Consider the following 12148-nt stretch of genomic DNA (forward strand, 5'->3'; position numbering starts at 1 on the left):
TACAGTAATTGGTGCTAATTTGATAATTAAAAATGTTAAATCTTTACTTTTTCAATGTTTTTTAATTTTTGTTTTATTGAAATATACTTAACAAATTTTTTCTCAGGAAATAGTATATTTAACAGTATATATAACTTTTCTTCATAGAAAAAGAAAAAGTTTTATATGCATATGTATTTTAAGTAATGACTTAACAATATTAATTAAAAATATTGTTTTTTCTTTCAAATGTTTCATTTATACGGCATCAAATATAAACATTAATGAAATTAGTTTTTGTTTTGATTTTTTAAAAATATAAGAAAAGCGTATTAAAAAAAAAATTTTTAAATTTTAAATAATTATAATTTTTCATTAAGCACCAATTACTGATCTTCTCTATCCAAAGTTAATTTATGTAAATTTAAAAAAAAATAAGTTTGAACATGTTTCTATGATTTAGAAAGAAAAAGAAGAAAGAAAAGTATTGTGTAAGCAAATTGTACCATTATTTGACGATTAATGTTTCGTCATTTTATCAATAATAATACAATTAATTTAAAAAATACCTGACTTATGTGTTTTTTTAATTATTTATTTACTTCATTTATACTTTATTCAAAATTCTGTGGTATTAAATCAGAGGATAAAAACTTTATATAAATCTCGATGCAAAAAATAATTCTGGTTTTATTTACTCACACATTAATATATTTTTTAAACAAAAATAAAACATTAAATCTCATTAAAATTAAATACATTAATTTATTTTGCTCAATTGTACTTTATGATTATATATCTAGTTTTGTCTTAAAAGATTTATAATGATAACATATGTTACAAGATATAGTACTGGAAAAAATTGCAACAACTTTATAATAAATTTGTTAAATTTTTTTTTACGTTTTAATTAATTATATTATATTATTATATTATATATTATAATATTAGAAAAATTAGACATTAATATTTGAAAATTGGAATAAAAATTACAGGTACAAAAATAAAAATTTCTAATAACAATGTTATTCTAATGATAAATAATAAGAATGTTATATTACTTATCAACAAAATAGATAAAAATATATTTTTAATTAACATATTAAAGTTGTTATAATTATTATCCAGTATTGTATTAAACGTGAATTTATTCATTTAAAATTTAAAACGATTGAATCAATATTATCTATTGTGTTATAAAAGGAATCGAACTAATAATTAATTTATTTTGTACTTTCTTACTTTAACGTTGAAGATTCAAATAATTATGTACAGTTAAAACAAAGAATGTTTCGAAGAATCTCATATTTTGAAAAGTAATTTAGTGTCACATATATGCAACAAAGAATAATGATATTTACTATAATTTAATAGTGAATTTTAATTATTGGGAACTAAAAGCAGGGACTAGTCTTATAAGTACGCGGATGACTTTAACGATTAAATAATTCTAATTGCTAGAATCATCGTTGAAAATTGATAAAATATAATATAGTTTGAGCATTCTGCTCTTGAAGATTGATATCGGAGGATTGAAAAGAAGAAATTATATATCTTTTCACGGATGAAAATTTTTTACTATTTATAATCGAACTCGAGATAAAGTTTCGATTTGTTTGAAGCAGCATTTAAATATTATTTTAAATATTTCAAAATTTTTTAATCGATTTTGTTTGTTATATGAAATTTTAATATACATATAATAATTATATATATTTTGATTTTGATTAAATTTAATCGAAATATATTTTATGTATTATTATTATTATGAATAATTTGAATATTATTTTGAAAAATAATAAATTGTTTATTTGTTGTTAAACATGATATAGATATATTATAACTTAAAAATCATTTTAGAAAAAACGACTTTAACACGTTGACTGCTGACATCATGCCAATTACATGCGAATATACTTGTATTTGACACATACGTGTTTAAAGTCTCTTATAATACTGCGTAAAAACCTCGCATTAAAATAAAAAAAAAATTTTTTTAAATTGAAAATAAATTGAAAACATGCAAGATTTTATTTTTAGAATAAAAAAAAAATATCAATAATAATTAAAAGTTGCATGTATCAGTGTTACAGCAAATAATTAGAAATATTAAAATTATAATTAACATGTTTCATCAAATATGTTTTTATTTTAAATATTTAGAAAAAAATTTCTATTTATAAATTATTATGGATACTATGAAACTAATAAATTTTTTCTTTCCAAATGGAAATAACAATATCTAATGTATTAATATTTATTAATGAATTATAATTATTATTTATATTAATGCGTTTCATAATGATTCGATATATATTTAATAAGAAGTAATATTCTTACTAAAAAAATATTTTTTGATTAAATATAATAATACTGAAATAAAGTGAAGCATATAAATATATTAATAAATAACAAAATTAATTCATATCTTTTTTGAAAATTATATCGAACATTTTGAACGCATTAAAGAATAAATCAAGAATGAAAAATTATGTTGATCGAGCAAATGTAAATTATTTTATTTTTAAAATATTTTTAATCGATTTCTCGAATCGAAGTTTCGTGAATTATTTATATTCTAACTATTATATTCTATTAAATATAAAGATAATTCTCAGTATAAACAAGACAAGTTGATGGTTCAACAACATATCAAAAGTACATTTGAATCTTATCTTTTGTCATTTGTTATAAATAAATCAATTTAAGTAAAGTATAATATCTTCTAATGTCTATTTTCTTATTTATCAAAATTTTAACGAAAAAACTTTGAAACTTTAACAACATTTGTAAAAAATGCAAGAAAATTAGATTTGTTTCTAATTTTACGATATAAGTTGAATAAATATATATTACTATAGTATATTATTTTTATAAAAGGAAGACATAGATTTAATATATATTCAATACTGAATTTAAATGTGCCTATATATAATATATTTATACATTAAATGCTTTCCATTTTTCTTTCTTTTTTTTTTTTAATTAATTAAAACTATATCTTTTAGAATTTAATGATTTTTGTCTTTTCCACTTCGTTGTTATTAATTCAACAATTGACAACAAACACAATTGACAAACAATTTTTTTCTACATCTCTCAACAATTTTTCAATACATGCACAGTATCTTAACATCTAACATCACACTCGCACGTTTAATAACTATATTTACAAAGGATTTGGTAAATTTCATATAATTCAATCAGTCGCTATAATCTAGTGCAGTCGATCTTTTGAACACTACCAGTAAAGGCTGGATTCGAGAGACCTTTCTTCTTTCTGTAAGATTTCTTCAACATTTTACTTCTGTAAAAATTTAAGAAAATTTACAATTGATATTTCTTGGAATTATATATTGCTCATAATAATATAAAATATAATAATATATATATTGTATTATTTTTATCGGATATTAAAAGGAAGAATGCATTAGATTTAATATATGTTCAATACTGAATTTAAATGTACCTAATATACTTATACATAAATTATTGTGAGACACGTTTGGAAAATCCATTTAAGAAGTCAAAATAAAAATATAAAAATTTTAATATACAATATAATACACAAAATTGTACGCTTATTATTAAGTTCAGGTTTATTTATTAAATTATAAACAATTTGCATTAAATGAAGCGAGAGAAAATGTGTGATAGTCATCCTACTTTATCTGCATCTTATTTCATTTAAATGCAAATTTAAAATGCTTATAATTTAATAAGTAAAGCTTAATTGATATTTTTGTATATTAATTTTTTTATTTGCTTTGAATCGATTCTCCATATCCATTCTACGAATATATTAACATCTTGTATAATTGATCAAAAGATATTTATTATAAAATATTTTATATAAAATTACGTATTATAACAAGATAATGGAAAATACTTATTTGTTTTTCCTTTTTAATCAATATTTGTTATTCTAATTTTATAATATTGCTCGTCGAAAATAAAATAAAGTAGATTATGCAAAATTATATTTAAGAACCAACTAAAAGTATTCAAACAAATGAATAATTTTAATAAATTATATTTATATCATTATATAACATATATATATTTTTATATTATTCAATATTAAATGTAAAATAACAAAATATACAAATAATATAACTTACGAGGATATACATGGAATCCACCAGAAGCTTTGTTCTTTTCCAAAGTCATTACCTTCCTGAAGGGTTTCTGGAAGTTCCTGATTCAGAGTTTCCGGCAAGCCAAGGGTCAGGAAAGAGTGAATAAAAGACAATAGACCAAGGGCAATGAGGGGTAAAGCAGCATCGATATCAGCCTAAATAGAGTAAAAAGAAATATTTTTACTTCGATATTTTTATATAATTCAGAACTAATCAAAATATTTTTTTTTATACTTGTCTATATTCTTAATAGATATATATTACTTTATTAAAAGAATACTAATTTTAATTAAAATTAATTATTTGTTTTCATTAAATCAATATTAGTTAGAACAAAAGTTGTTTTATATTTATAATATATAAAAAATTCAAAAAAACTTTTGAATTTTTTATATATTATAAATATAAAACAAATTAAAAGATATTTCGATTCACTTACCAAATAAATAATGTACGGTCCTAAAATATGAGCGACATAACCGATAATATGGATCAAAGACACACCCTGGGCTCGCACTACGGTAGGCAGCATTTCAGCTGCATATTGGAAACCAATATTCGCCGCGACATTCACTCCAAGACGTGCTATGATCGCCATAGCGACCGTTGGTGGACCTTGAACAAGTTGAGAAATATGTAAATGCCATGAATGCCGCATTCCACGCACGATATATGCGACCGATCCATGCTTGGTCCAGTTAAAAATCAAATGTCATCTCTTTGAGTACATATTGTTGTATAATAATACTATTAATGAGCGGATTCTTGATTAAATTTAAACAATTAAAGAAATGAAAGAAAGAAAAAAAAATTTGAATAGAAAGATTTTTTTACATTTAATGATCTGTTTCACATGTAATAATGATGAATGATGTACTTACTTAAGTTTTCAAAAATCTTAATATATTTCGCAATGATTATTAAGATAGATTATTATAAATAGAATTTTCGGATGATCAATAATAATAATCATTAAAAAAATTCCGATTTTAAAATTTAATTTAAAAAAATTTTATTTTTAAATATAATATTTTTGAATATAATAACAACATGTTAAGATATTATAATTATTTATAATAAGAAAATAATTTTTTCATCAGAAAGTTTTAATTTCTCAAATATTTTAAATCGACATCGATAAATCAGATTTTATCTTTTTTAATTAACTTATATTTTTCATATTTTATTGAATAATTGATAAGCTATTTATAAAAAAAGAAAAAAAAAGAAATAAAAAAAAAGAACTTACCAGCAGGAGTGGAAAGGGCAACAAAGGAGAAAACGCCACAGAGGAACATTGATGCGAAACCCATCCATCGTCTGCCCCATCTATCGAGGAAAAGGGCAAGTAGTACGGCTGCCGGAAGTTCCGTAAGAGAAGCCAAAGAGAAGGACATGAAAACGTCAGGATCTAAAAGTTTCATGTTCCAAACGTGACCATCGAATACCCACACCATCAGCAGCCTAGAAAAGAGCCAATCCTATCATAGATAAATCACCAGGTTTCGCGATCGTTTATAAATCCTCACGAGCTCTGTTTGCACTTTGTCTATATTAATTATATATACTTAGATACATGAACAATACTTAATAATCCATATAAAATATTCATAATATCTATTCTCTAGTAATTTATGACTATTTTATGATAATTTATTTCAATGTTGTTTTTATAGTAATACTTATGAGGAATAGATACGATGATTTAAAACGAGGTAATTTTTTAATTTATATACTTAACTATAATATACTTATAATTAAGTAATATACTTATAATTAATTGTAATATAAATTTTATGATTATTAATTATTAATCATTAATCTTTAATTAAGTATGAGTTTTTTTTAATTCAACATACATTAATAAAATAAGTTTATTATATTTTTTTGTATATACAGTTATTTAACATTTACTTTATAATTTTGTTTTCAAAAATATTATTTCCTTATTTTTTTTGCTGTTTTTTAATATGATTTCAAAGAGTGTTCTTTTTCTAAAAATAAAAAACTAAATAAATAAAAATAAATAAAAAATTTAAGAATTAAAATTAATTGAAATTAAAAATAAAAATAAAATTATTTTTAATATTTATAATTTCAATTAATTTTTTTCTAAAATGATATTAAAAATTAATAAATGAAAATTTATAATTTTTTAATATTTATTACCGATTAATATCAAAAATATTGACTTACCAATAAACAATGAGCATGATAGTGATACGACCGAGTCGCGGCAGTTTAAAGAGATGCAGGACGGTATATTGATTATGCGATTGATCCTTCTCGTTTGACATTCTGCAACTTTTTTCGAATTCATCAAATATTTCCTGTTTTACCTCCTTGCCATTCACTTTCGCAAACTTCTTTAGCATCTCAATCGCTTTGTCAATTCTTCCACTGGTTATATACCAACTGTGAAAATATATATGAGATGTACAAATAAAACTAGTATAAAACTGGTGTAAAAACAATCTTAAAAATCTAAATCTTAAAAATGATCTTTTTCGGCGAGTATTAAATACTTATTAAATTTTATTAAATATTTTATTAAATATCTTCTTTTTTATAGATTTGAATAGCATTACATCGGAGATTATCGAACTTCAGATATGATTAATCATTCGCTTACAAAGTACAGTAAAAAGTGTGTCTCATTGAGAAAAAGAAGTTGATCTTGAAATATTTTTTCTTTTTTTGCAAAATCGAATAATCAGTCATGCGAATAATTATCGAATAGACTTATTCATGGATAATTTAAAATTTTTAAATCTTCAAATTTTAATATCTCTTTCATAAAGAAGCAGAATTCAAATTAGTTCAATTAACATTAAAAGAATCACGAAATATAAAAAAAAAATATTAAAGATAAAAATAAAAGAAATGAAATAAAATGAAATATATTGAATTTATATACATTATTATATTACATATTTTAATATTTTCTTAATTTAAACATTTCATAATTTTTGAGATAAAAGAAATAAATCATGAAAAAATCATAAAATCATTAAAATTTATTATCAATAAAAAATTAAAAATATAACATATATATATTTTCCTATTTAAAAAAACTAAGATAATAAAAAAATAATTATTTTTTCATTCTGAATTTCTAATTCTATTATTTTGTAAAAATTAAATATACTTGTAAAATAAATTTAATTTTACGTAATCTCATTTGTATTCATATTCGAATAATATTCATGTAATATTCATGTATAATAAATATTATGATAATAATATAATTTAAAATATATCTAATCATGTATGATAAATATATATATTAAATATATATCTATATATAATATTTTGATAATTTGGATGTTAATCGAATTACCGTGCACTTTCAGGAACAATCCATGGTCCTATAAATGCGACCACCATAGGACATGCGGTGACCATGCTTAAAATCCTCCAATTTGAGATCCAATAGGCGATCCAAGGTAAAAGACTCGCAGCTGCCGCGAAATAAAGTCCAAAAGACATATTTGCCACAAGAGTTCGATATTTCGGGCCGACATATTCTATCACTGAAAGCATATTTACATTTTCTTTATTACAGTCAAAAATATATCTATCTATATATCTGGATGTAAAAAGGGATGTCATTCTTGCCAAATGTTCTAGCAATATATTTTCTTTATTTGATAAAGCAATATCGTTCCGTTATTTCAATAGTATCCTTGATTTTATTACTTTTATACATATATAAATGTTTATTTTTCAAATTAAAATATTTTTTATTTTATTTTTTGATATGAGTATTCTCGATTTTAATTGAAAAATCATGTATTATATCGATTTTTATTTTTATTTATTTTGAATATTGTAATATATATTAATCCACACAAATTCTTCATAGAGAATTTATATTGTTAATCTCTAATAGTTTTTATTTTACCGTAATATTCAATAAAATATGAGATAATAATATTTGCTAATAGTTCGATAATTTTAATTTTTTCGACTTTGTAACTTTTAATAGACATTTCTTCTAGATTTTAATGTGCTAAATATAAAAGTTGTTTCTTTTTTAAAACTTATTGTTTTTAAAAAAAATGCAATTTTTCAATTTTTAAAATATTTTGTGCTTTTATAATAATAGTTATTTTTGACGAAAAATGATTCTATGGATTCTCTTGAGTAAAATAATATAAGTATTTATTAAATTAATAAAAAATATAATGTAATATTTATAATAATGATCAAAGTTAAGAAAAATGCGATATAATATAATATAAATAATTATAATATTAATTATAATATAATATGGTATTATATATAATAAATAATAAATGGTATATACATTTTTGTTAGTATTCTTTTTATTTAAATTAAGAATAATTTAGGAGAAAATCTAATCATATCATGCAAATTTATTAAGGAAAACAAGAAGAAAAGTTATAAAATCATTTCTGTTTTCAATATAGAAACATAATTATTTTGATGATAATGACAATGATATTCAACTTGATATAATAACTTATAATAACGATTATGATATAATAACTTTTTCTATACACATATCGTGATTACTGAATATTATTACGTCATATATTAAAAATAAAAATGATTTGTAATTTTTCTTGATATTTTCCATAACAAAAAAAGCACTTGATGCATTCCATTTTGATGCTAATAAAATGAATTTCATCTCAGAATAAGTCTATTTAATTATTCTCTAATGTTTTAGCATAATCTTTTTATATCTTCTTATATCTTTATATTATCTTATATCTTTATATTATAATCTTATTATATCTTCTTATATCTTTTATATCTTCTTATATTTATAAGAATTATAATTTCATTATAATTCTTTAATTATATAGAATGAAAAATTATAATGAAAAATGTTTCAAGTAAATGTTATTCAGTATTATAGTAATTATTTCAATAAATAGAAATTAATATTTTATTAAAAAAAAAACGGCAGATCTTTTATTCCTTCTTTATATTATCACAAAAAAATTTCTTGTATCATAAATAATCAGCCTATTGAAATGGAAAAAAAAATTCAATATCTACTATAATTATTAAAAAAAAAACTTGTAACTTTTTAGGCGGATTATCTTATATATATATACATAACACACAGAATATTTCAAAAATAGAAAAAAATTTAAAGAATAATTCTAGATGTTAATATGAATATCAAAATTGATATACAAAAATATCTATTAAAATTTATTTTTTTAAATTAAAATGGAGGAAATATTCTATGACGAACAACATTACGATGTTATAATAAATAAGATTTTAGAACAAATTAGTTCACTGTATAAGCAATTTAATTTTGTATTGAATGAAGAGAAATAAATAGAGCTTTACTATCTTTATTTTACTTATAAAATTAAATTGCTTATAATTTAATAAATAAGTCTTAACTGATATTTTTGCATATAAACTTTTTTATTTATTTTACTTCTTGAAATCAAATTAATTTAATTAAATTTTTTTCTTCTGAATATATATAAATTTTATATATAAAATGTAATGATTAATAAATTTGCCATTAGTATTCATTATAATTTTTCCAACGACTTACCGATAATAAAAAGCACGTTGAAGCAATTATCGAATGATGATCCAACGACTAATCTTGCGAGGCAGAAACTCCAGAAACTATCGCAAAACGCAGTGCCAACAGAGGCGATAAAACCGACCGCGTTGCAAGCGACCAACGCCGGAATTCTGCCATAATGGTCGGCTATGTAACCAAATATTAAACCTCCAAGCATGCTACCTATGAAGAAGGCCGATTGTGCCGCTGAGCTAAGGAATGCATGGTCACAGACCCATTCCAACTGAAAACAGAAATGGGAGAAAATACTTCATGGTTCAAGCCAGTTATGCATCAAAAATATAAAGAAGTTTTGAGAACGATGAGAGATCAAGAAAATAGATATTTGCATTTATTTTTTGGAATGTAATTGAAAAATTTAACTTATAGAAACTATATTGTTTTTTTTTAATAATAATAATGATATGTAATAAAATAATAGGAATAGAAAATAAAAATAACAGTTAACAACAAGAATTACAAAATTAAATAATTTTTTGATTAAAATGAAAGAATTTGTATATTTCTTGGATTATAGCTAAAAATAATTAGTATATTATAATATTAATGATATAAATATAGGAATAAAAATAGAAATAAAAATTAAAATAATAATAATAACATTAAGAATTATGAAATTGAATGATTTTTTAATATCTTTTTGATATTATTTTTAATGTAATAATTGGTATTATAATTGTATTTTATATGATGAAATGGTAATAATAAACAATAAAAATTTAATAAAAAATAAAAAAAATAATAATTAAAATATAATTAATAAATAATTAAAATAATTAAAATAAATTTACTATGTAATTTTTATTTTTATTATAATTTTATTTATTTTTGTTTTGTTTAAGGAAGATTTATAAAATTGAATAATTTCTATATATATTATTACTATAGTTATAAATTTATTTATTATTTTACTTTAGATTATAAAATTTTTTTAAGTTATCATTATTGCAATCATTATTTATCATTATGTCTAAATATATTTTTGTTAATAATTTATTAGAAAGATAACTATATTGATACATAAATAATAAATATATTGCATTTAACTTCAATTTTTTCTTTAAAAATATTAAATATTAATAAAACATTATATAATACGTTCTATGAAAACTTGATTATATTAATAAACAATTTTGAGATTGAATGAATGTTCAAGTCATTTATTCAATTGTATTTTCATTTACTCAAATTTGTGTTTAAGATATCTAGTTTAAAAAATTTTTCTTTCATATTAATTTTTTTTCTAATTTTTTTTTATGAGTCACATATTGCAGAAATTATCTTATATATTAATAGTTTGAATATATTAATAATTTGAAAGATATAATAAATAAAATAAAATTCAAAATAATATAAAGATAATATAAAATTTTAAATTTGAAATTTTTATAAATAAATATATATAAAAAATATATGCATGGTAATATGTATTAAAATATATATAATTTATTTATATTATATTTATATATTTTTATATACTATGGGAATTTAATGTTATGCTCATATTATATATGAAAATTATAATTGTTCTTCAAAAAGAAACTTACCTCAACAGCAATAGATCTATATGGAATCATCGTATGATTGAACGTCCATCCATTTTGACAAGATTTGATTGGCCAGGATGGATCTGCTTTTCTAATACCTTTTTCCATTATTTCAGTATAGTTCACATTATACATATTGCATCGCGAAAAGGAAGTTGCACCTTCCTGCTTTAATTCTTCTGTCGATGCTATAGGTATTGATATCGCAATCCTGAATGAAGAAATACAATTTCAATTGAAGAAATGAGAATTGTAGTATATAATATGTTTTAAAGAATATTAATTTTATGCGCTAATAATTATGTTATATTTCATTTTTTTCCTTTTATACATATCTATTACATAATTAGAAATTAAAATAAAATTAAAAAAAAAACGAGATGAAAGAATTTAATAAAATAATATTAAGAAAGTAAACCAGAAATTAAATTTTATTTCTCTATCTATTTAAACAATAAAAATAAAATTCAAACAATAAAAATAAAAAATATTAAAAAACTAAAAAAAAAAAATAGAAAAAACTAACATTATAATAATTCCATTCTCTTAAATTTAAATTTAAATTTAAATTTAAGTCACATTCAAATTTATCTTTTTAAAAAAGTTCTCTGCCTCTCAAAAAAAAAAAAAAAATCCAAATCTAGTCACATTCTAATATATTTTTCTATAAAAAAACAAAGACGAGACAGAATAAGATAAAAGAAAAATAAAGATAGAAAAAAAAGATAATAATTGTAAAAATAATAAAAAATAATAATAAAAAGATAGAAGTCCAAAGGATATTCGTCTCATGTCTAAGAATTCTAATTGTGTTTATATTTAATTATTAATCTTGGCATGTTCAATGTATTTTTTTACAGACAAATAAAGAAGAAAAAGAGAAGATGCGTGAAAAT

General features: G+C 20.5%; 1 protein-coding gene across 2 annotated transcripts in view; it reads right to left on the bottom strand.

Moving 5' to 3' along the window:
* Positions 1 to 2981: 2981 nt before the first annotated feature.
* The window catches only part of LOC122720309 (carcinine transporter-like), a 65301-nt gene continuing 56134 nt past the window's right edge, over positions 2982 to 12148 (bottom strand). For both annotated transcript variants that reach the window (XM_043946928.1, XM_043946927.1), the window contains exons 3-10: positions 11253 to 11463; positions 9670 to 9928; positions 7459 to 7651; positions 6315 to 6533; positions 5368 to 5582; positions 4558 to 4733; positions 4101 to 4273; positions 2982 to 3286 (exon numbers count right to left, since the gene is read on the bottom strand). In XM_043946928.1, the coding sequence (XP_043802863.1) occupies positions 3190 to 3286; positions 4101 to 4273; positions 4558 to 4733; positions 5368 to 5582; positions 6315 to 6533; positions 7459 to 7651; positions 9670 to 9928; positions 11253 to 11463 (1543 nt within the window). In that variant the 3' untranslated portion in view covers positions 2982 to 3189. The remainder of the gene's footprint in view (positions 3287 to 4100; positions 4274 to 4557; positions 4734 to 5367; positions 5583 to 6314; positions 6534 to 7458; positions 7652 to 9669; positions 9929 to 11252; positions 11464 to 12148) is intronic.

The sequence above is a fragment of the Apis laboriosa genome, unplaced genomic scaffold (genome assembly GCF_014066325.1).
Source record: "Apis laboriosa isolate Shangri-la unplaced genomic scaffold, ASM1406632v1 scaffold125_cov141, whole genome shotgun sequence".
Classification (NCBI taxonomy): Eukaryota; Metazoa; Arthropoda; class Insecta; order Hymenoptera; family Apidae; genus Apis; species Apis laboriosa.